The 25,656-nt window shown below is 42.8% G+C and overlaps 1 protein-coding gene across 1 annotated transcript in view; it reads left to right on the forward strand.

Annotated features, from left to right (window-relative positions):
* Positions 1 to 25,656, forward strand: part of LOC122814054 (zinc-binding protein A33-like) — a 175,740-nt gene that overhangs the window by 80,389 nt on the left and 69,695 nt on the right. Inside the window, exon 2 of the mRNA XM_044086663.1 lies at positions 21,698 to 21,775. Within this exon, the coding sequence (XP_043942598.1) occupies positions 21,698 to 21,775 (78 nt within the window). The remainder of the gene's footprint in view (positions 1 to 21,697; positions 21,776 to 25,656) is intronic.

Consider the following 25,656-nt stretch of genomic DNA (forward strand, 5'->3'; position numbering starts at 1 on the left):
AGGAACCTGGGTGGGAATTCCCAGATATGCTCAGAATTAGTCCAAAATGACAAAAAATACACCGAACCCACAGACATTGCCAACATCCTAGCTGACAGGTTCAGCACAAACTTCTCCCCGCCTCCCCACCAAAAGGGCAAATATCTATCCCAGCAGAGTGCTGCCCCCCTGACATCTCAGATGCTCAGGTAAGAGCCGCCCTCTCCAAAGCAAAAAACACAGCATCAATGGGATCAGACGGTGTCCCAGGCTGCGTCCTACATGAACTCCAAGAGCTAAACCCAAACATAAAACTACTGTTCAATCTCAGCCTTACTACAGGATATGTACCCAAAGAGTGGCGTACATCAACAGTGGTCCCTCTCCACAAAGGTGGTGCCTCAACAGATCCTGGAAACTATTGCCCCATAAGCCTGACTAGCTTGGTCTGCAAAGCTATGGAAAGGATCATCATGGACCTCATAAATAAAGATATTGGGGACCTACAGACACTGGATCCTACCCAGTTTGGCTTTGTTAAGGGCAGATCCTGCCTCTTAAACCTGGTTGATTTCTTTGAAACAGTCACCAAGGCCATTGACGAGGGGAAGGTGGTCCACACAGCCTACCTGGACCTCGCAAAAGCCTTCGATACAATACCCCACTCGGGCATTATAGATAAGCTCACCAGCTTAAATATAAACCCCTATGTCACTAGATGGGTTGCAAACTGGCTCAAGGACAGAACCCACATGGTTAGAATTGCTGGAGCAATGTCAGACTCCAAACCAGTTACAAGTGGCATCCCATAAGGCTCAGTCCTGGAACCTCTCTTGTTCGGTATATATTTCTCGGAGGTACAGGCCAACACGGAAGGACTGTAGCTGACCAAGTTCACAGATGACTGCAAACTGGGCACCATAATCGACTCTCCAGCCGACACAAGCATCCTCCAAAAGGGCCTCATAGAAACAGACAACTGGTGCCAGAGCCATGGCCTCAAGCTAAACGCCAAAAAGTGTATAGTCATCCCCTTTGGCAAAAACAAAGTGCCCACAAATTACCACATAGGTGGTAATCCATTAAGTATGGAAGAAGTAATTAGGGACCTGGGGACCCAAGTTGATAGCAATCTCTCATTTGACAACCACGTGGCCAAAGTTGTTAGAAAAACATTTTATATAACCCACCTAATCATGAAGGGATTCACGTCTAGATCAGGGGAGGTCATCGTGCCTCTTTACTCATCCCTCATCAGGCCCATAATTGAGTACAATGCCCCTTTTGGGATGTACCTTACCAGACACCTGCAGCAACTGGAAAGACCCCAAAAGTACCTCACCAAGAGGATCAAAGGGCTCAAACAGATGCCATATGCTGCCCGGTTAAAGAAACTCCAGCTCTACTCAGTGGCATACCGCCTGCTCAGAGGCGATCTGTGCCTGACGTATAAAGCCATGTCCAACCCGGAATTAATGGACATGCTGCACCTCAGAAAATCCAAATCCCATCGAGCTACGCTCGAGAGACTTGAACCTCAGCACTGAAATAAATAGGACATGCTGGAGGGACAGATTCATAACCCAGAGGCTCCCTTCACTCTGGAATAAAATCCCAGTCCAGGTTAGGCAGAGTCCCTCGTTGACTCTCTTCAAGAGGAATCTTGATGAGTGAATGGGAGATCGTAGGTTTACCCCAGGTATCACTTCTGTGTCACTGTTAGACAGAGGCACAGTATACTAACCTCGAAAAAGGGCATAGCAAAATTAATTTAAAATGGGTGGCGAAAGCCAAACACACTCTGGCTAGGCTTATAAATGCCCTAGGGCAGATAGCCTAGTATGAACCTATGAACCTATACCACATACCTGGACTTTCTAGAGTCACTTGCCTTACAGCCCAACACCTTTTAATTATCCTACCATTGACTGGGAAACATACGCGACCACAATCATGCTGTTTCAGAGGTTCTTGGATTTTGTCAATGCAAATGCTCTGGAACAGTTAATCAGTGCACCAACAAGTGGCTCAGATGTCCTGGACATACTACTTACTAACATGGAAGAGCATTGCTCTGGGTGTAATGTCCTCCCTGGTAATATCGGACCATAAATCAGTCTCATTCAATGTAATTATAAGACCAGATACCCCATCAAGCTCAAAAATGCTTAAGAATTTTTCTAAGACACATTACCTCCTACTAAGTGAGGGTATAAGAAGTTTCAAAGCCCCCTCGAATGCAGATTACATGGACTCCTATGCAGAGGTGTACACCAATGCCCTGTATAACCACTCAAGCAGTTGTATAGAAATGGCTGTACCTGACTCGATTAAAACCTGCTCTTGCCAAAAAACAAGACACCCTGGAGGGCTCCTGGTATAAACAGGCGATACAACTAGAGAAATAAACTAATGCCTAAGAATAAGAGGGATCTGGCTCAGCAGAGGAAGAATCTCTCTCTAGCTTAAACAAACAAATTGGAGATCTTGTAAAGTCCTCCAAAGTTAATTACAAAGCAAAAATAGCTACCCTAGCTAAGGGTAATCACAAGCATTCTTTAACTATGCAAGAAATCTAGAAGTGAATACCCAGCTATGCACTGAACTTGTAGTGGATGGTACCACCCATATTCAGCTGGAGGAAATAGCCAACCTGCTAGCTGACAGATTTGGAGAAAACTTCACCCCATGTCCCCTCCAGTCATCCCCCAAAGTATACCTGCCACCATTCCTCAGCCTATTATCTCAGGACAGCAGGTCATCTCGTTGCTCTCCAAGGCCAAAAACACGGTATCAGTGGGACCAGAGAACATCCCAGGCTGTTTTATAATAATGCAAAGCTTGACTCAGCTGACCCACTTGGATCCCTGTTTAACCACAGCCTGAGAACTGGCTATGTTCCAGCGGAATGGAGGACAGCAACAGTAATCCCTCTGCTCAAAGGGGCACCATGAAACAACCCTGGGAAGTATAGGCTTATAAGCTTGACTAGCCTCATCTGCAAGGCCATGGAAAGAATCATTATGGACCTTGCAAACAAGGACCATAGATAATATCCAAATTCTGGACCCAACCCAATTCGGATTTGTTAGAGGTAGATCATGCTTGTTAAACATGGTTGACTTCTCTGGTGATAGCTGAGAGGGAGTGGGGGGAGGGAAGGGGAGGAATTTAGTTGGGTTTGGAACAAGGTCATAGCCAGTGTATTTTTAGGTAAGATTTAAGTGTGGTCTTAACTTCACAGCTAGAAAATAGTGTGGTTATAGAGGGGGGAGGTTGTTCCAGAGTCTGGCTATAGCACAGGAGAATAGAGCATCACCTGCTGAGGTTTTTGGTTTTGGTGATAAGAAATGTTTGCTGCTGGAACGTAGAGGTCTAGCTGAGCTGTAGGGTTGGAGGAGGTTTTGAAAGGATGGGATATTAAGAGGATAGTTTACTAATTTGTGGGCAAGTGAGAGTTGATTCAGGTGATGAAGTTGGGGGAATTCAAGCCAGTCAACTTCCCTAAGGGAGGTGCAGTGGTGGCTGCGATATGTTGCTCCAGTGACAAATTTTACAATTTTATTGTAGCAAGCTTCAAACTTGTTTAGGTCTGTCTGCCTACGGTTGGTTAGTATAGAAGAGGTATAGAGTAAGGTGGAGATTAGTTTGGAATTTGCAGCAGAAATTCTGGCAGTCTTGGTGAGGTAATGTTTGTTTCTGTACAGAGTGCCTAGCTTTCTGTGTACTTTTTTATGGTAAGAGATATGTGGGTATCAAATCTAAGATTGTTCTCAATCTCAACACCGAGTAGTTTGGTGTGATCTACTGGGGGGGAATGACTGTATTGTCTTTGGCTAGAATATTAAAGTGGGGAAATTGGATAGGTTTGGAGGGTTGGAAGATAAGGAGTTTAGTTTTGCTGGGGTTGAGAAGCAGGTGAGCACTGGATAGTCAGGTCTCAACAGATGACAACGATTGCTGTGTGATGTTTTGGAGTTCTGGTATAGTTGGGGCAGAGCAGATGAGAGTGCAGTCCTCTGTGTACTCTATGAGAGTAGTGTGAATAGTGGTGGTATGTAGGTTACTGGTGAAAAGGGAGAAAAGTATGAGGCCAGGGATGGAGCCTTGGGGTACACCGAGTGTAGCAGGAAGTTGAGGGGATAGGTTGTTTTTTCAAACAACTGATTGTTGGTGACCAGTTAAATAGCTGTGGAACCAATCAGTGGTTGCTTGGGAAAAGGATAGGTGTGAGAGAGAGGACAGAGATTAGAATTTTGTATGAGACCATGTCAAAAGCCTTAGATAGATCCAGAAATACAGCAGTGGAAAACATGCCATTGTTTTTATGATGAAGGATAGTGTTTGTGAAAGAGAGTAGTGCAGTAGTTGTGCTGTGGTATGGTCTGAAGCCATGTTGGGTGCTGGAGAGGAGGTTATTAGCTAGGAAATACTTTAATACTTGAGAGTTTATGCATTTCTCGAGTATCTTGTAAAGAGGAGAGATGATGGTGATGGGACGGTAATTGGAAAGTTCAGTGGAGGAGTCACCTTTATGGAGGGGAATGACATGTGATATTTTCCATAGAGTGGGGACATAGCTTTCTGATATGGAACGAATTCATACCTCTCAACCTCTTGGAGCAAGAAATCTGGACAAAGCCATTTATAAAAGTGGGACAAAGGCCCAAAAATAGGGACATTTTTTAAATATTGCTCTTACAAACTTAGAAAGTTAATACAATAACAGGCTTTGCATTAGCATGAATTTTCTGAAGGGTATGAAGTCTGAAACTCAAATGTCTGTTATTATTTTCTAACTTCGGTCTTTAATGATTTGCCACTAATTTGTCAGAAAAACAATTTTATGAAAAATGGATCAAAAATATGAGGCAAAAATCTGGACATTCTGTGAAAAATCTGTACAGTTGACAGGTATGGGAATGATTAATCAAGATGGAAACTGGATATGCTAGGGCTTCAGCTGCAATTTGTAGATATTCTGTGGGGAGATAGTCAGCTGCTAGTTTTGTGGGCTTAAATTTTGACACAAGTCTCTTAATATAGGAGGTGGGTACTGAGGTGAAGGAAAAAGCGGGGGGTAGTGTATTTGGTTTGGGTGTGGAGGGTGGAGGGCTGTGCTGCTTGAGTAAAGTTAGGATGGTTTCAGTGAAATGTTTATTGAATGAGTCAGCAATATTGTTAGAGAAGGGGGGTGTGGTAGGAGGACGGGTGTTTATTTTTCCTGGATGGAGGATGAAGTTTATCGTGGACCAGAACTGCTGGGGGTTATGGTGGGAGGACTTTAGAGTGGACTGATAGTAAAGGGTTGTATCAATTTTTATTTGCTTTTTAGTCTCATTGCACAGCTCGAGGAAGAATTGCCTAGAGGAGGGGGTTTTGTTTGTCACCAGAGTTCCCAAGCCTTATCTCTTTGTTTCATTAGTGCCCTGGTGCTTTCTTTTAGCCAGGGGGAAATTTGGGTTCTGGCTCTGGCATTTATTATGGGGGCATGGGAGTTTAGAATGTTTAGGAAGGTGTTATTGAAGAAATGGATGGCTTCATCTCGACTGAGGTATTTTAGTGAAGCCCAGTTACATTTTTGGAGGAATGAGATATAGGACTGAGGGTTGAAATTTGTCTTGTTACAGATTTGTCTATGGATGATGGGCTTAGCACTGGTTAAGTTGTGTCTAATGAGGAATGTTGGGGAATGGTCACTAGGGCTGTCAGGTAGACAGCGAGCTATGCAGAAGTGAGAATTTTTGTTGACTAACATCCAGTCAAGGATGGTATGATTGTTAGGATTTTTATTTATATGGGTAGGTGATTGTACCACTGGGCTTTCGGATATTGGCAAAGGCTCTTGCCACCCCCATAGTGCCTTTTTTAGGCAAGGCTCAAAAGTCAAACCCACCCCCATAGACAGCACAAGGAACAAGAAACTAAGGGTAATGCTGCTTAACGCCAGAAGTCTTAACCTCAAGATGCATGCACTCGAAGCTCTCCTCAGTATGGAGAACATCGATATCTGTGCAGTGACAGAAACCTGGTTCAAGGCTCCAGAGAGCACCCCAGCACTACCAGGCTATACCTCATATCATGCTTTTTGGCCCCAAAACCCGGACCGAACCACAAAAGGAGGGGGAGTTTCCATATTTATCAAGGATATCCACACCTCCAGGTTAGTGGCATTGCACGAAGTATCGGAGACCATCCATGTGCAACTAACAGTGGGCAAGACTGCTTTTCAGTTTATAGCATCCTACAGACCACCCTCTCAAAGTCAGGAATCCCATTCGGCTTTCCTGAAAACATTGGAGAACATGAAGATCTCTCCGAACACCATTATATTGGGCGACTTCAACTACCCAAACATTGACTGGGAGCACTACTCAAGCCCCAGCACCTTAGCCCAAAGGTTCCTGGAAATTATAAACTCAAATGCTATGGAACAACTAGTCACCACTCCCACAAGAGGGGACAACATACTAGACCTGATCATTACCAACATGGGGACTCTATGCTCCACACCAGAATTATATCCCTCATTGGTAAGATCAGACCATAAATTAATTTCACTGGATGTCCACATCCTGACCCCACCCCAGCCCAGAAAACCACAGTGAAAAACTTCTCAAAAGCGAACTTCTCACTTCTCAAAACCGAAGTGGAATCCTTCAAGGCCCCAGGGCCAGTGGAAACTACGGCCCAAACTGCAGAATCCTATATAAACGCATTCTACGGACATCTCCAGGAATGCATGGATCATGCTATCCCAAACAAAACCAAGACCCAATCATCCAAAGGCAGGCGTCCAGTCTGGTGGACCCCTGCCATAAATAAACTGTACAACAGAAGGAGGAAGCTACTACATGATAAAGCAAAATCCCTAATAGGGAAGGCATCTCTGATCAGTTCTAGCAAAAAATTACGATCCCTCATAAAATCCTCCAAGGCCAGCTTCGAGAGAAAAATTGCACAGGACACCAAAGACAATCATAAGGCTTTTTTCAGTTATGTTAGGAACCTGGGATGCAACTCCCAGACTTGTTCTGAGTTGATTCTAAACGACAAAAAATACACTGAACCCACAGACATCACCAATATCCTGGCAGACAGGTTCAGTGCAAACTTCTCCCCCCCTCCCCCCCAAAAGAGCAAGTATCTATCCCGGCAGAGGGCTGCCTCCCAAACATCTCTGATGCTCAGGTGAAGGCTGCCCTCTCCAAAGCAAAAAACACTGCTTCCATGGGACCAGATGGCGTCCCAGGTTGCGTCCTACATGAACTCCAAGAGGAACTAATCCCTCAAATAAAACAGCTATACAATCTCAGCCTCACTACAGGATATGTGCCCACAGAATGGCGTACAGCAACAGTGATCCCACTCCACAAAGGTGGAGCCTCTACGGACCCTGGAAACTATCGCCCCATAAGCCTGACTAGCTTAGTCTGCAAGGCTATGGAGAGGATCATCATGGAGCTCATAAACAAAGACATTGGGGACCTACAGACACTAGATTCTACCCAGTTCGGCTTTGTCAAGGGCAGATCCTGCCTTTTGAACCAGGTTGACTTCTTCGAAACAGTCACCAAAGCCAAAGATGAAGGGAAGGTAGTCCACACAGCCTATCTGGACCTTGCAAAGGCATTTGACACAATACCCCACTCGGGCATCATAGATAAGCTATCCAGCTTAAATATAAACCCCTATGTCACAAGATGGGTCACAAACTGGCTCAAAGACAGAACCCACAGAGTGAGAGTTGCTGGAGCCATGTCAGACTCAAAACCGGTCACAAGTGGCATCCCACAGGGTTTTGTCCTGGGACCACTCTTGTTTGGTATATACTTTTCCAAGGTACAGGCAAACGTGGGAGGACTATGGCTCACCAAGTTCACAGATGACTGCAAACTGGGTGCCATAATCGACTCTCCAGCTGACACAAACATCCTTCAAAAAGGTCTCACAGAGACAGATAACTGGTGCCAGCACCATGGTTTAAAGCTAAATGCCAAAAAATGTATAGTCATACCCTTTGGCAAAAACAATGTGCCCACAAATTACCACATAGGCGGAAACCCATTAAGTACAGAGAAAGTTATTAGGGACCTGGGGACCCAAGTTGATAGCAATCTCTCCAGGCTGCAGAGAGCTGAATAAGCGACTTTTCTTGATACTAAGTATATTTTTTGTTGCTTTCCACATCTGAATACCTAGCAACTGTATTTCGCCTGCCTTTCTGTTACATTGAAGCTGTTTTTACTGCATTTAACTTAATATTGCACTTGGAATCCTTGTTTGTTACTATTTGACTGTATTTGTAGCAAATTCTTCTGTGTAAGCTGTAGTAGCTGATTCATAGCATTTATAAGTGTTTGCTGTACCTGTTTCTGCCTGTTTTGTGAAAAAAAAGAAAAAAGAAAAAATATCTCTTGTTTTTCCTGCTTTACTAGTTTAGTCCAGTTTCAGAGTTGCTGATTCCTGGGCTTTGGTTGTAGTTCCTGTGTACTGTTTCCTTGCCTTATTTGGGGAAGGAAGCTACCTTGCTTACCAGTGGGAGTGGGAAGCATTGAGCTGCCTTTGTCCAGTTTTGTGAGGTTTCAGCCAGTAACTAGTAGTTTATTGGTCGTTTTGGGCCAGTCTCTAGCTTTTTCCAGCCCCCTGGTATAAAACACGCTAAACGCGCGTTAGCGCGATTTAGAGCCATTTAGCGGAGCTGCCACTGTTGCACACTAGGGCAGTGCCGGTTAAGCAGGTTTAAACTATTCGGGCTACCTAAAGTCCACTCTTCAAATTTTCCCTTAAAACTACCTTCCTCGAACTATACTACTGATCAAATCAGCGTATCCTATAACTAAAAGATCATCTCTACTTGACTCCAAGTAGACTATTCTCTATCTATTAAACCTAGCACTTGCTCCTACAGTACTTATTACCTTGATACGGCACTCTTGTCATAGATAGTACCCCAAATGGCCAGCCCCCATCACTCGGTCACCCACGTCCCCCGGAATCTTTTTTAAAGTTTTTCGTCTACCCTTCTAGCATGTCGAGGGATCAGTTGCTAGTGTCCTCTCCTGCTCAGCTGGTGAACCTGGGAATATTGAGGCAATGTTTCAATTGCCTCATGTACACAGACAACCCTCTCCTCCTCCCACAAAACACAAATACATGCAAGAGATGCAACTATACGGCCAAACTGGAGGCTGAGCTCTCTCAACATAGGACTGGCAAGACCAGTCAGGAGGAGAAGGTTACCACACACACTATAGACCCAGTCTCACATAGTACCATTACAACCTCAAATCATACACATAAACACACAAAGACATACTCGAGGCTCTGATCAAAATCTACCAAAACAGCAGAGGCCACCAAAGCAGACACCCAAACAACCACCACCTCAGAACACAACACCCGCAACACATAGACCTCACAGTCAGAGTGTCAAACAGTCACAGCCCTTAAGGCCAAACACAATGCCAGACACACTAGTCATTGGTGACTCCATAGTCAGACACACTGATGTCCCGCTCACCAGACTGAGTAAGGAGAAGGTCACAGTAAGCTGCCTGTCGGGCGCTAGAATCCGCCACATAACGCAAGCACTCAGGTCTCTCAACAGCAGGTACAAATATGACTCAGTCATTGTCCACGCTGGTGTAAACGACCTGAGATGTACCTCCTTGGACTACATGAAAAGAGACATTGAGGAGCTCTCTGATTATGTAGCCCAGGCAGGTATGACCCTGACCTTGAGCAGTATCCTACCTTCACCAAGAATGATGCCACAATACAGAGATAAGATGATCAGCTTTAACAATTGGCTTAAACACTGGTGTCATTCAAAGGGGATCCAGTATCTGTCTGCCTGGGATGACATGCTGGACAAGCCACGCTGCTTCGCAAGGGACGGCTTGCACCTGTCACCCTGGGATTCCGGATATTGGCAAAGGCTCTTGCCACCCCATAGTGCCTTTTTAGGCAAGGCTCAAATTCTAAACCTACCACCCTAGAACACAAAAAGGAAAAAACTAAGGGTAATGCTGCTCAATGCCAGAAGTCTAAATCTCAAAATGCACGCACTCGAGGCCCTTCTCAGTATGGAGAACATCGATGTCTGTGCTGTGACAGAAACCTGGTTCAAGGCTCCTGAGAGCACCCCAGCGCTATCAGGTTTTACCTCATATCATGCGTTCCGCCCCAAAATCCGGACAATACCAAGAAAGGAGGGGGGGGTATCCATATTCATCAAGGACACCCACACCTCAAGACTGGTGGCAACGCACGATGCATCGGAGACCATCCAGGTGCAATTAACCATAGGCAAGACTGCTCTGCAAATTGTAGCATGTTACAGGCCACCCTCACAAACTCAGGAAACTCACATGGCCTTCCTGAAAACACTAGAGGGATAAATGTATCACCAAACACCATCATACTAGGTGACTTCAATTACCCTAATATAGACTGGGAACACTACTCAAGCCCAAACACCCTAGCCCAAAAGTTCCTGGAATTCATAAACTCAAATGCCATGGAACAACTAGTCACCATCCCCACAAGAGGAGATAACATACTTGATCTCATCATCACGAACATGGGAGCACAATGTTCAACACCGGAAGTATACCCCTCACTGGTGAGATCAGATCACAAACTAATCTCGCTGGAGGTCCTCATCCCACCCCACCTGAAATAAAAAGACCACAGTAAAGAACTTCTCAAAAGCCGACTTCACACTTCTAAAGACTAGTGTGGTCTCCTTTCAGGCCCCGAGCCGGGAAAACAATACTCAAGCCGCTGAATCACTTACAAATGCCTTCTACCAGCACCTGCAGGACTGCATGGATAAGGCAATCCCAAGCAAAACAAAGACTCTTTGTACCAAAGGCAAGCGTCCAGTCTGGTGGACCCCAGCCATAAACAAACTCTACAACAAAAGGAGGAAGCTACTACAAGATAGAGCAAAATCCTTAAAAGGTAAGACACCCTTGATCACTATAAGTAAAAACTAAGAGCTCTCATAAAATCATCCAAAGCAAATTTCGAGAGAAAAATAGCTAAAGACTCAAAAGACAATCATAAGGCCTTCTTTAGCTATGTTAGAAACCTAGGAGGAAACTCCCAGATATGCTCAGAACTAGTTCAAAATGATGTGAAGATTACTGATCCTACAGACATTGCCAACATACTGGCTGACAGGTTCAGTGCAAACTCCACCCTCCCCATCCCCCCAAAAGGAGAGATATCTATACCAAATGAGTGCAGCCCCCAAACATCTCCAGCGCCCAAGTGAGAACTGCTCTCTCCAAAGCAAAAACACAGCATCCATGGGACCCGATGGTGTCCCCGGCTGTGTGCTCCACGAACTCAATGAGGAATTAAACCCACAGCTAGGACAGCTGTTTAATCAAAGTCTTACCTCTGGATACGCACCCAGGAGTGGCGCACTGCAACTGTGGTCCCACTTCACAAAGGCGGTGCCTCCACAGACCCTGGAAATTACCGCCCATTAGCTTGACAAGCCTTATCTGCAAAGCCATGGAGAGGATCATAATGGACCTCATAAATAAAGACATAGGGAATTTGCAGACTTTGGATCCAACCCAGTTTGGCTTTGTCAAAGGCAGATCATGCCTTTTAAACTTGGTTGACTTTTTGAAACAGTCACCAAAGCCATTGATGAGGGAAAGGCAGTCCATACAGCCTACCTCAATCTGGCTAAGGCCTTCGATACAATACCCCACTCGGGTATCATTGAAAAACTCATCAGCTTAAATGTTAACCCATACATCACAAGATGGGTTGCAAACTGGCTGAGTGACAGAACCCACAGGGTCAGAGTTGCTGGCGCCATGTCAGACTCAAAGCCTGTCACAAGTGGTGTCCCACAGGGCTCAGTCCTGGGCCCACTCTTGTTTGGCATCTACTTTTCCAAGTACAAGCAAACACAGGAGGGTTATGGCTGACAAAGTTTGCAGATGACTGCAAACTGGGCCATAGTAGAAAACACATCTGACACAGATATCCTTCAGAAGGGTCTCACAGAAACGGATAACTGGTGCCAGAGCCATGGCCTAAAGTTAAATGCCAAAAATGCATAGTCATACCCTTCGGGAAAAACAAGGTTACCCCTAGCTACCAAATAGGTGGCAATCCACTGAGCACAGAAGAAGTTATCAGGGACCTGGGGACCCAGGTTGATAGTAGTCTGTCATTCGACACCCATGTAGCTAAAGTAGTTAGGAAGTCCTTCTACATTGCCCACCTTATCATGAAGGGATTCTCATCTAGATCAAGGGAGGTCATAGTCTCCCTTTACTCATCACTCATCAGACCAATGATTGAGTACAATGCCCCATTCGGAATGTATCTGACCCGACACTTGCAGCAGCTGGAGAGGCCACAAAAGTTCCTCACCAAAAGGATAAAGGGTCTCAAAAATCTGTCCTATGCTGCCCGACTGAAAGAACTCCAGCTCTATTCAGTCGCCACGCTTGCTCAGAGGTGACCTTTGCCTAACATACAAGGCCATGTCAAACCCAGATTTGATGAATATGCTTCACCTCAAAAATCTAGATCCATCAGAGCCACAAGGGCGGGAGACTTAAACCTCGACACGGCTATTAATAGGACGTGCTGGAGGGATAGATTCATCACCCAAAGACTCCCAATGCTGTGGAACAAAATCCCGGTACATGTGAGGCAGAGCACCTCGCTGGCCTTGTTCAAGAGAAATCTTGACCAATGGATGGGAGATCGCAGATATACCCCAGGAATTACCTCAGTGTCACTGCTCGACAGAGGCACAGCAAAATAATGGGTATAGTTCCCCATACTAAAGGGGTGGCGTAAGCCACAAAACGATGGGCTAGGCTTATAAATGCCCTCGGGCAGATAGCCTAGTATGAACCTATGAACCTATGAAAATCACATTGCCAAAGTGGTTAGAAAGACCTTCTACATAGCCCACCTCATCACGAAGGGTTTCACATCTAGATCAAGAGAGGTAATCGTGCCCCTTTATTCATCCCTCATCAGGCCCATCATAGAATACAATGCCCCTTTTGGGATGTACCTTACCCGACACCTGCAGCAATTAGAAAGACCCCAAAAGTATCTCACCAAGAGGATCAAGGGTCTCAAACAAATGCCATATGCTGCTCGGTTAAAAAAACTCCAGCTCTACTCAGTTGCATACCGCCTACTTCGAGGCGATCTATGCCTGACATACAAAGCTATGTCAAATCCAGAATTAATGGACATACTCCACCTCAGTAAATCTAAATCCCTTAGAGTCACTCGCTCGAGGGACTTGAACCTCACCACAGAAATAAATAGAACTTGCTGGAGGGACAGGTTCATAACCCAGAGGCTCCCTTCGCTCTGGAATAGAATTCCAGTTCATGTGAGGCAGAGCACCTCACTGAATCTCTTCAAGAAGAATCTCGATAGATGGATGGGGGATCATAGGTTTGTCCCAGGGATTACTCCCGTGTCACTATTAGACAGAGGCACAGTAAACTAAACATTAAAAAGGGCACAGTATACTCAAATCAAGGGGTGGCATAAGCCATACAGAATCGGGCTAGGCTTATAATTGCCCCAGGGCAGATAGCCTAGTATGAACCTATGAACCTATGAACCTAAGAGAAACCATGTAGGTGTATGTGGTGGAAAGGTTGATGGTTACTACAAGATAGCCAGTTTATATTGAATTCACGAGGATTATGGTTTCATGGGGTAGAGAGTGGTTGGCCCAGTTAAGATTTTCTAGGGGAGGTATGTTTTGACCAGGTGGGAAATAGCAGCCAAGGATGTTAATTATTTTATTTGAATTTAATGTGAGACTGGCATAAAGGATTTCTTTGTTTGAAACCTGGGGGATGGATTTATTGAGAATTTGGATGTTGAGGTGGTGTTTAAGCATTAGTGCAACTCCACCTCCTTTCTTGGATAGTCTGTCAACACGGATGTTGTTGTAACCAGTAGGGAGTATTTCCTCATTTTTGATGTATGGCTTGAGCCAGGTCTCGGTTAGGATGAGAATATCAGGGGAGTATAAGGTTATGTTGGCATGTAGGTCCTGGGTTTTATTAGTTATGCTTCTGATGTTTTTACTTATTCTTCTGATGTTTGGACACATGACAAGGAGGTCAGAGGGCTTTTTATTAGAAGTTAGTAGTGAGATTGGGCAGTTTACTGGGGTAGTGTAGGAGGGGTTGGTGATGATGAGACCTGGGTTTGGGTGCACATCTCCAATGAAGGCTAATTTTGACAGGGTAATGAGCATTATAAAGCTAGTAAATAATCTGTCATACTTCAGGGATACCTTTTGTTTAAAAGTTGTAAATATCTGATAGTTGGGTGGATGTATTGGGATGGAGAGTTTTTTGGTGAGGGAAATGTAGTTAGTGTATGGGTATTGGAATGGGGTTGGAATGAGGGTGCAGTGATGGTGATTGGGCGCCACTGTTGTGGAGTTTTGCTAGGATGTGAGGTGTGCAAGAAGAGTACAGGTAATGAGCGTAATAATCTTAGGTAGTAGAATGGTTGTCAGGTGAAAAGTCTGTAATGAGGTAGGTGGGTTTTGTATGATGAAGATGGAAGCTATAACTATTTACCTGATTGGTTGATGTGTAAGTATGTGGCTATGGCTAAGAATACATGTAGATGTAGTGGGGGGATGGGTGGGATATGGGGGCAGGGTGTGGCTCGAAGTGAGCCTGTGCGTAGCACTGGCAAATGGTGCAGGGCCTAAACCCCAAATTATGGTTCAGCAAGGTAAGTAAAATACAGCTAGGGAATCCAGCTGCAGATATCGCGAATCTTACTTTATTGATTTTGTCTTTTGTTTGTTAGCAGAGATTTCTAGTAAGGAAAGATTGTGAGCGTGGAGGGAGGGGATGTAAGAAGAGGGAATAGGTTAAAACAGTGCTAGTCCTATTGAGTGTGCACTACCTTAATTTTAAGCATATCAACAGAAATTACACATACACTTATTTTCTTAAAATTAAACATACACTTATTTTCTTAAAATTACACATACGCTTATTTCTTTAAAATTACACATACAATTATTCCTTAAAATTACACATACACTTATTTTATTAAAATTACACATACACTTATTTTATTAAAATTACACATAATTATTCCTTAAAATTACACATACACTTATTTTATTAAAATTACACATACACTTATTTTCTTTCTTTTTTTTTTTTTTTTTTTTTTTTTTTGTTGGTAGTTCAGAACCGGGAGCCCATAGCAATAGTTGTCCACACATCTAGGAGGGGTGGAGGGATCCATAAGTCAGCCAGTTGTAGAGGAAAAATGGTAGGCACACTCAATCAGTTTGCCAATTTACAAAATGGTGCCTTAAATGAACCCCTACATTACCAGATGGGTAGCCAACTGGCTCACCAACAGGAAACATACTATCAAAGTACGTCACTTCACCTCTAGCAAAAGACCAGTCACCAGTGGCATATGACAGGCTTTTGTGCTGGGCCCTTACTGTTTGGAATTCATTTGTCAGAAATCCAGGCAAACTTGGATGGCCTGGGGCTGACCAAGTTCATTGATGATTGCAAATTGGGAGCAATCATCGAGTTTCCCCAGTGATGTTAATACACTGCAGACAGGGTTAATGGAGACAAATGATTGATGACAAAGCCTCAGATTAAATCTAAATGCAAAAAAAAGCATTATTATTCCCTTTGGGAAAGCTGACATCCCTGCTAATTACATTATAGACAGCACCCCCAACTGAAGATCAAGTGGCATGTGATTTGGGTACTCAGGTTGATAGCAATTTGACCGTTGACCGCCACATATCCACAGTAATAAGGAAGTCCTTCTATGTGGCACATCTTATAAGTAAAGGCATCACATCTACAATAGATCTAAGGATGTTATAATTCCATTATACTGAAGCCTCATCAAAACAATAATTGAGTGCAATGCTCCCCTTTGCATGTAGCTCACCAGACACCTGCAACAATTGGAGAGACCACAGAGGTTTTTCACCAAGAAATTACAGGGTACACAAAACAAGTCTTACATGGAAAAGCTGAAAGCCCTGTAACTGTATTCTGTCTCCTACAGAGTGATAAAGGGTGACCTGTGCCTGGCTTACAGGGCAGTCTCTGACCTGGCCCTGATGGAAATGCTACATATTTGTAAATCAAACTGCAGGTAAGTCACTCACTCCAGGGATCTTAACCTAGCCTCTGACATGAACAGGTCATGCTGAAGAGATAGATACATCTCCCACAGACTGCCACTTCTCTGGAACAAGCTTTCAATTCACGTGAAATAGAGCCCCTCCCTGACCCTCTTCAAACACAACCTAGATCAATGGATGGTGGCCGCAAATTCACTCCTGGTGTGGTGCCCAAGTCCCTCCTGGACATAGGAAGTCAATATTAACTATTATAGATCCTTACTTCTGTAAAAATCACTCATCTAACCACTAACAACTGGGGGCAACTCTGAATAAATATGGCTAGGCTTGTAAGGGCTCTAGGGTCATTAGCCTAGTAACCTCCTATGAACCTATGGTGGTCTATGTGCAGTGTGTACCATAATTACCCACCAGGGACTGCTACTTCCTATGCATACATTAAAGCCAACATCTCAGATTTCCTGTCCTTCTTTTATTTCTTCTGTTGTTCGTCAGCTATTTCTTCCAGAGTATACTTCACCCAACCATGGTTAAGAACTGCCACTCACATTAGCTCTTCCTGCCTTATCAGTGAACCTTGAATCCAAGTATATGCATATTGCAGTCATTACTCAGTTAAGTCAATGTTTTTTATTATGCCTATTATAGCTCTGCTTCCTTCTATAGGCACAGCATGTAAATGACTCTTGTTTTACTTAGGTGTCTGTTGCTGCAAAAAATGTTCTGGTAGCCACTCTCTCCTTCATTTCCTGTTATCTCTTGCTTTCCTGCCTGTGTATCATCCTCTGGGGTCTATATCAGAAGCTCGAACTTTCAAAAGTTCGAGTCTCATATGTGAACACCATATGAGCGAACTTTTGAAAGGTCAGGAGTTTCAACGGAGATCGCTGTAGGGAATATTTCCCTTTATTTCACTGTAGTGCAATCTCAGAATTGGTATATTTAAGTAACGGGGGGGGGGGGGTGCAGGAGGGCTTGCCCTCCTGCTCAGAGCATTCAGGTAGTTTTTTTTTTTGTTTTTGTTTACTTTTTATTATATGTTTGATGTTTTAAAACTTCGCTCATATGCCATCAATCATATGAGCATTGAAGTTTTAAAACTTAGAACATATAATATAGACCCATCATCTGCACCAGCACCTTAGTGATGCTTCATCCTTTGGGTACTTTAAAGGGGGGGTTGGTATTTTAATATATTCTGCAGTGCAGTTTTCTGGAAAAAAAGTTTTCAAGAATGAGGAAAGAGTCCAACTGAGCATTCCTAGACTTAGAGAAAGCATATGACAAGATCCCAAGAAAGCTTATTTGGACAGTCCTGCAATGGTTTGAAGTCCCAGAATCATTGCTCGGACTGGTGTAGGCTAAGTACTAAGACCCAATGACTCAAGAATGATCAGGGTTCGGTCTCACGGATGGGTTCCCAGTGGAAGTGGGTATGCATCAGGGTTCAGTTCTAAGCCCACTGCTATTCATACTGTTGATAGACGACATTAGCAAACAGGTCAGAGGGGACAGATCAACAAAATTGCTGTATGCAGACAACGTGGCATTTCATGCAGACTCTGAGCAAGAACTTCAGCAAAGAATAAGAGAATGGAATGCAAAACTGAAGGCACACGGGATGACACTCAGTACAGATAAGACAGTTGTCATGGCAACAAATGAGGGAAATCAGAAGGAGCTGAACGCTGAGATGAAAGGGAAAGTAGTGGAACAGGTCAACAGCTTCAAGTGTCTGAGAGGGATGGTTGATGAAAAGGGAGGTCTAAATGCGGAAGTCAAAACTAGAATCAGAAGGGCTTTGGCCATCTGGCACAGAGTGTCATGGGTAGTGTATGACAGAAAAATGCCAAAGAAGCTGAAAAGTAAGGTGTACAAAACAGTGGTGCAACCAGTACTGCTGTATGGTACAGAAATCTGAGCAGTAAAGTCAGAGCAGATGAGGAAGCTAGAGGTGATGGAGATGAAGTGCCTTTGATGGGTGGTAGGATGCACAATGTGGGACAGACGAAGAAATGAGGACATCAAAGCAGAAGCTGAAGTAGTTCCAATTGCAGACAAGGTCAAATAGAACAGATTATGGTGGTTCAGGCACATGTGCAGAAAAGTAGAAGACAATTTAATAAAAATGATCTTAGACAGAAAGAAAGCAAGAGGAAACAATGCTGTCCAGCAAAGAGGTGGATGGATTGTGTGAGAGAAACCTGCAACAGTCAGGCATGAGTGTCAAAAAAGTAGGAGAGGTTTCACTGAATCGAGAGAAATGGGGACAGCGGACACAACACTCCAACTCCATATAGAAAATAGGAAAGGGGGGGCTGATGATGATAGACTGAATCGAGAGAGATGGGGACAGCTGACACAACACTCAAACTCCTTAAGTAGGAGAGTGGCACTGAATCGAGAGAAATGGGGACAGCTGACACAACACTCCAACTCCATAAGTAGGAGAGTGGCACTGAATTGAGTGAAATGGGGACAGCGGACACAACACTCCAACTCCATAAGTAGGAGAGTAGCACTGAATCGAGAGAAATGGGGACAGCTGACACAACACTCCAACTACATAAGTAGGAGAGTGGCACTGAATCGAGAGAAATGGGGACAGCTGACACAACACTCCAACTACATAAGTAGGAGAGTGGCACTGAATCGAGAGAAATAGGGACAGCAGACATAACACTCCAACTCCGTAAGTAGGAGAGTGGCACTGAATCGAGAGAAATGGGGACAGCTGACACAACACTCCAACTACATAAGTAGGAGAGTGGCACTGAATCGAGAGAAATAGGGACAGCAGACATAACACTCAAACTCCATAAGTAGGAGAGTGGCACTGAATCGAGAGAAATGGGGACAGCTGACACAACACTCCAACTCCATAAGTAGGAGAGTGGCACTGAATTGAGTGAAATGGGGACAGCGGACACAACACTCCAACTCCATAAGTAGGAGAGTAGCACTGAATCGAGAGAAATGGGGACAGCTGACACAACACTCCAACTACATAAGTAGGAGAGTGGCACTGAATCAAGAGAAATGGGGACAGCTGACACAACACTCCAACTCCATAAGTAGGAGAGTGGCACTGAATTGAGTGAAATGGGGACAGCGGACACAACACTCCAACTCCATAAGTAGGAGAGTGGCACTGAATTGAGTGAAATGGGGACAGCGGACACAACACTCCAACTCCATAAGTAGGAGAGTGGCACTGAATTAACAGAAATGGGGACAGCGGACACAACACTCCAACTCCATAAGTAGGAGAGTGGCACTGAATCAAGAGAAATGGGGACAGCTGACACAACACTCCAACTCCATAAGTAGGAGAGTGGCACTGAATCAAGAGAAATGGGGACAGCTGACACAACACTCCAACTCCATATAGAAAATAGGAAAAGGGGGGGGGGGGGTTGATGATGATGATACAGTTTTCAGCATCTTTTTCCTACCTTTGCAAAGATGTGGGTTTTCTCTAGCTTATTTTTTATATGTCCCTCATCAGTTAATTATCTCATATCCCTGCTGATTGTACTAATCCTTCAGCCACTCACGGGATTCTCTTTTTCTGACCCTTCTCTCACAAGGCACTGGTGGCATATTTGGTAATGACATTGAGCTCCTTGCATTCCAATAATCTTCAAGCCACGTGTGCTACTTTCTTAGCACTTTCAGTGTCTCACTGGCAAGAATTTTTGTAGCCATAAATGCAGCTACATGTGTTCTGTCCTATACTCTTTTGGTTGTTGTTATACTGTTATTCATAAATGCTATGAAACAGAGTATGTTTGTTTGCAAGTGTTTGTGTGCATAATGCTTTGTGTGTGTGTGTGTGTGTGTGTGTGTGTGTGTGTGTGTGTGTGTGTGTGTGTGTGTGTGTGTGTGCGTGCGCGTGTGTGTGTGTGTGTGCGTGTGTGCGTGTGTGTGTGTGTGTATAAGTATCGGAGGTGTGGTTTCATTCCTGTGAAGTTCATGCTGTTACAGTGAAGCATTTCTCTACAAATAACATTAGGCAAACTGCTGTATCTGAACTGAGGACATGGGTTTAAAAATTATATAAGCAAAACTGTTGGAAAATGTGAACAAATGAAGCTAGCTATTGCAGAGTGGGATAAACCCTGCCTCAGACTGCCAATAAACCTGGGTACTGGAAGAGCTGGCGAAGGAGGGTTTAAGTGTGCAGCCAGCAGTGATTCACCCTCCTGTGGGGGTGGAGACAATTTAGTCAGCTGCAGTGCTGCCACCTACTGGATGAACATGTATACAGTAGGCATCTCTCAGTCTATAGGTACACATTTGCCTCTAACAAGTCATGTGTACATACCAACCTTCAGGACATGCATGTGGGGGTGTACATGCTCAGAAGAAGGTTAGCAGACCCTTGCTAGGGTAAGCGTGCATCTCATATGCTGGAGATGGGGTGTTAATGCCAAAAAATGGACAATTCTGTAGTGGCAGCCTGGGTGTTGTCCATTCCACTACCCTAATCATCGGTTACCTTGTAAAGAGCGAGATAAAATGAGTCTGGTCACTGCCACATGGCTGAGAAGCCTGGGAGAGCTGGAAAAAAGTAAGCAAAATAAAGTAAACTATCTGTGTACTGCACAGTTTATATTTCCAGTTTGTTGATGGAGGTGGGAGAGATATAGCACTGCATAACAGATGTGAAATAAATTCTAGGGTACTAGTGGAGGTGGTACATATTGATTTACATGTCTGAGCTTATGAAGTTCATTCAGTGAGACGGACAGAGGGACTTAGAGACCCACTAGCAGAATTAATTAACCTGCAGATGCCCTAACAGAATGGCCAATGGATTACTTAATCACCAGACCCATTGACAGAATGATTAGTGGATTAATTTATCTTCAAATCCACTAAGAGAATTACTAATTGATTAATTCATCTATAGATTGCTGAACAGAATAATTAATGGATTAATTAACTGGTAGGTCCCCTAACATAATGACTAATGGATAATTTATTTGTAGCTCCAATAACAGAGTGAGTAATGGATTAATTAACCTGCAGATCCACTAACAGAGTGAAAAATGGATTAATCCATTATAGTTCCTCTAACAGAATGGCCAAAGTATTAATTAATTTGTAGATCCCTAAGAGAATGGCCAGTGGATTCATTCACTTGTAGATCCCATAACAGAATGGCCAGTGGATTAATTCACCTGAAAATCCCCGATCAGAAAGGCTAATGGATTTACTCATCTTGTAGATCTCCTAACAGAATGACTAACAGATTAATTCATCTGTATCTCCATTAACAAAATGATAAATGGATTAATTTATCTATAGATCAATTCATGGAATGAATGATGAATTATTTCATCTGTAGATCTCTTAACAGAATGGTCATTGTAGAAGCACTAACAAAATGACAAATAGATTCATTTATTTGTAGATTTCTTAGCAGAATGGTGAATTGATTCATTTATCTGTAGATCACCTTACAGAATGGCCAATAGATTCATTAATCTATATATCCCTATAACAGAATAACTAATTGATTAATTTTTTTTCCAGGGTAAGCTACAGAATTCCAAAATGGAAAAGCTCACAAAACTGGAAAACAGCGAGCAGCAGGCCATCCAAACAACCAGGGTAAGTAAATATTTTGTTTAGCTTCATTATTTTATTCTTCTTGCTTTCCCATCCCATCATGATGGATCACTTTGAAAAAGAACTGTGAACCTCACATTTGCATTACTGGGGAGCATTAAAATGGCCCGGTCCAAAGTGCTAATGTTTGCGGCATCCTGCTACCCCCCAAAGGGCAGTGTATGCAGCATCCTAGTTGGCCTACCTGCAGTGTGATGTTTGTGGCATTCCAGTGGTCCCTCACATTAATTTGTTTGTGGCATCCCAGTGGACCTCCTGCAGCATACTATTTGTGATATTCCAGTGGTCACTCACATTAATTTGTTTGTGGTATCCCAGTGCTTCCTACAATGCAGTATTTATATTATTCAAATGAATTCCCAAAGAGTAATGTTTGCTGTCTCCCTGTGGTCCCTCACAAGGCAGTATTTGTGGTACCTCAGTTTCCCCAGAGTCTGCAGTCTTTATGGCATTCTAGTGATTTCTTTGTATCATGACATTAGTGGCATTTATGGTAGCTCAAAGTTCCCCATAATGAAGTACAATGTTTGCAGTATTCATCTGACCCCCAAAGAGCAGTATTTGTAGCATCTCAATGGCCCAAACTGCAGTGCGGTGGTTGTAGCATCCCCATAGCCTTCCTACAGTGCAGATGTTGTGGTATTCCAGTGATCCCTCACAGTGTGACATTTGTGATATATTACTGCTCAGTGTACCCTATAAAGCAGTGTTTGTTTTACTCAAATGCCCCCCCACAGTGTGATGTTTGCAATATCCTTGTGGTCCCTCACAATATCTGGCAGGTAATGCAGAGGATTATGGCTGTGAGCACTTAACAAGCTACTTCCTGTGGTATAGAGTTTCATTCCATCAGCCTTTGTTTGCCTACTGTGTCCCCTTGAGTAAGTCAGTGAACCAGACAGTGCTTTGGGGCAAACCAGAATTTAGGTTGGGCTCCTGAATGGTCTCTTGAACTGCATGCCTAATAACTACCAAAGAACCTATGCAATACTTGTGGTGCCTCAGTGCCCCCCCCCCCCACAGTGCAGTCTTTGTGGTAGCCTAGTGTTTTCCCAATGTCATTACAAAGTGATATTTTATTATCACTGGTGCCTTCAATACTGCTGTTTTTGTGGTATCCCTGTGATCCCCCTGCAGTGTAAAATTGTGGTTTCCCAGTGGTCACTCTAGTATCATATACTGGTAACTGTAGTGCCCCCCCAGTAGAACAGCACTGGTTTTGTGGTATCCCAGTGGTCCGCATGCAATACATTGTTTGTGGTACTTTGGTGGTCCCTAGGAATACAGCGTTTATAGTATCTCTTTAGCCTACTCCCCCACAATGCAATGCCTCTAGCAATGTCTTTTGATGTCTATTTACCCCAAGACAGTGCAGTATTTATAGTACCCCAATGGTCTCCCACAATGCAGCATGTGCAGTGTCCAAGTAACTACAAAAATGCAGCATTTGTGGTTTTCTATTGGAGCCATAATGCAGTGTAATGTTTTGGTACAACGGTGGCTGACAACACTGCTACAGTTATGAATCCTAGTGTTCTTCTCTATCCATAATCAGACTGAATTACCCTTACTGCTACTCTGCAGTGGACTTTTAAATGACATGTTGAACAGTGAATTCAAAATATTTTTTTTCAAAACCCGTCACTAACATTATATTGAACTTGTTGTTCACTAAATAAAAAATAGGTTTCAGAAACCTGCGTTTGAATTATATTGTTTGTTCAAGTGATTTGTTGTTCAGGTTATATTTTCAGGACTGTCCCCTGAATGCATACCTTCTTGTGTGAGTCTTGTGTATCAAAAATGATTGTATACAAACAAAAACATCAAGCGTAATGAATTACAGTTGAACTATAGAACACTAAAACAACAACTAAAACTTCATAAGCTTTAATCAATCCAGTAAACACTTTTGTTTAAAAGAGACTTCATTAGACGGACAATACACTTTTTAAAAGATATTTAAATATTAAATTCAATTAATCACGTCTCATTTTCTCCTTCTGTGAAGTTTACAGAATTCTATAGACGAAGTAGGTATTAAAACTTATTAAGAATAATTGGAAGCTACTTAGTATACAAGATCCAGTGCTTGTTAGAAAGAGGGGTAGAAATCTGAAGGATATGGTCCAGCAAAAGTTAAACAGTTTTGTAAAGAGAAAAAAAAAACACAAAAGGAGAATGTTTAAATGCTCAAAGTGCAATTACTGTCGATATCTCAAAACAGATATAAATAGTGTTAAAATGTATAAAATAAGTATTGAAATAACAGGTTTCTTTACATGTAAATCCAGATTTATTGCATATTTAACATGCTACATATCCTGTAAGGTATAATGTGTAGGAAGAACAACTACAGAAATCCATTGTAGGATATGTGAACATATAGCTGTGATGGAAACAAGAGATAATAAAGATGCTCTCTCTAGGCATCATCTGGTTTGTAAGGGCCAATTCAAATTTATGGTAATTGAAGAAGTGAAAAATGATGTCAGGTTTGTTGCAGAATATGAACTGGACTGGGGGAAAATACTGCTGATAATTGAAATTAGATACCTGCAACCCTCTAGGTTTAAATGATAAAGAGAATTTTAAAGTTTATTTAAGAAGAAAATCGAAGCATTAATCGAGTCATGTGATTAATTTAATTTAGTATTTAAATGCATTTTAGCATGGTATTGTCAGTCTGATGAAGACTCTTGTGGACGAAAGTGCTTACTCGATTTATCAACCATTATCAACAGTATTGTAGTGCACAGAGCACCTGTCATTACACACTGAAATTTGGAAAATATGAATTTGTTAAACACTTCCATAGAATGAAATTCAATCTTATTAGCACTTTAAGGATACCTAAGGACTATTACGACCGGGTGTAACAACAGACAATGTTGCCATTAAATAACAATGACAGCAACAACTTTTAAAACCCGTTTAAACTTTACTGTGTCACACATGAGCATAAATGTGGCAGAATGAAATGTAGAACAGCTTTTAAAGCCATTAAACCTGCAGAGGAGCACTTTGCTTTTACATGCTGTGTGTACATTTCAAGTAACTTTTGCCTCACATTTTTTCCCTGTCACTTATAAAATTTTTGACTTTATAATAAATCGCTGAGGATTACATTCAAGTCAGTAATACCAGACATTAGAACTGTGAACTTGTTATTGCTCAGAAAATACATAGTGTTGCAAAACCTGCTGTTTTGTTAAATTTTTATGTGAATTACAAATTATTTATTATTTATTAGAGAATTATTTAAAACTGTCCCCGATTTTGATCCTTTGTCTTTCCATGTCGTTTGGATTTTAGTCTCCCCATGTCGTTTGGATTTTAGTCTCCCCATGTCGTTTGGATTTTAGTCTCCCCATGTCGTTTGGATTTTAATCTCCCCATGTCATTTGGATTTTAGTCTCCCCATGTCGTTTGGATTTTAATCTCCCCATGTCGTTTGGATTTTAATCTCCCCATGTCGTTTGGATTTTAGTCTCCCCATGTCGTTTGGATTTTAGTCTCCCCATGTCGTTTGGATTTGTCCAGGATTCTTAAACAAAGAAGTCGAGAGGTATGGTGTCTGTTTGGCAGCACAAAGTACTTTACTTTACACTCCTACACTTTCTTTCTTTTCTATTTTTTTCTGCAACTAGAAGTCCTCAGAGCAGATAAAGATCCATACACTATATACACCATACACTATATACACCATACACTATATACACCATACACTATATACACCATACACTATATACACCATACACGATATACACCATACACTATATACATCATACACTATATATTATATACACTATAAAGAATTATAATCTGGTCACCAGTCTGTGTTTTCAACATGGATTCCAAAA

This window comes from Protopterus annectens, chromosome 10.part0 (assembly GCF_019279795.1).
Source record: "Protopterus annectens isolate FY-2018-M chromosome 10.part0, PAN1.0, whole genome shotgun sequence".
Lineage (NCBI taxonomy): Eukaryota > Metazoa > Chordata > Ceratodontiformes > Protopteridae > Protopterus > Protopterus annectens.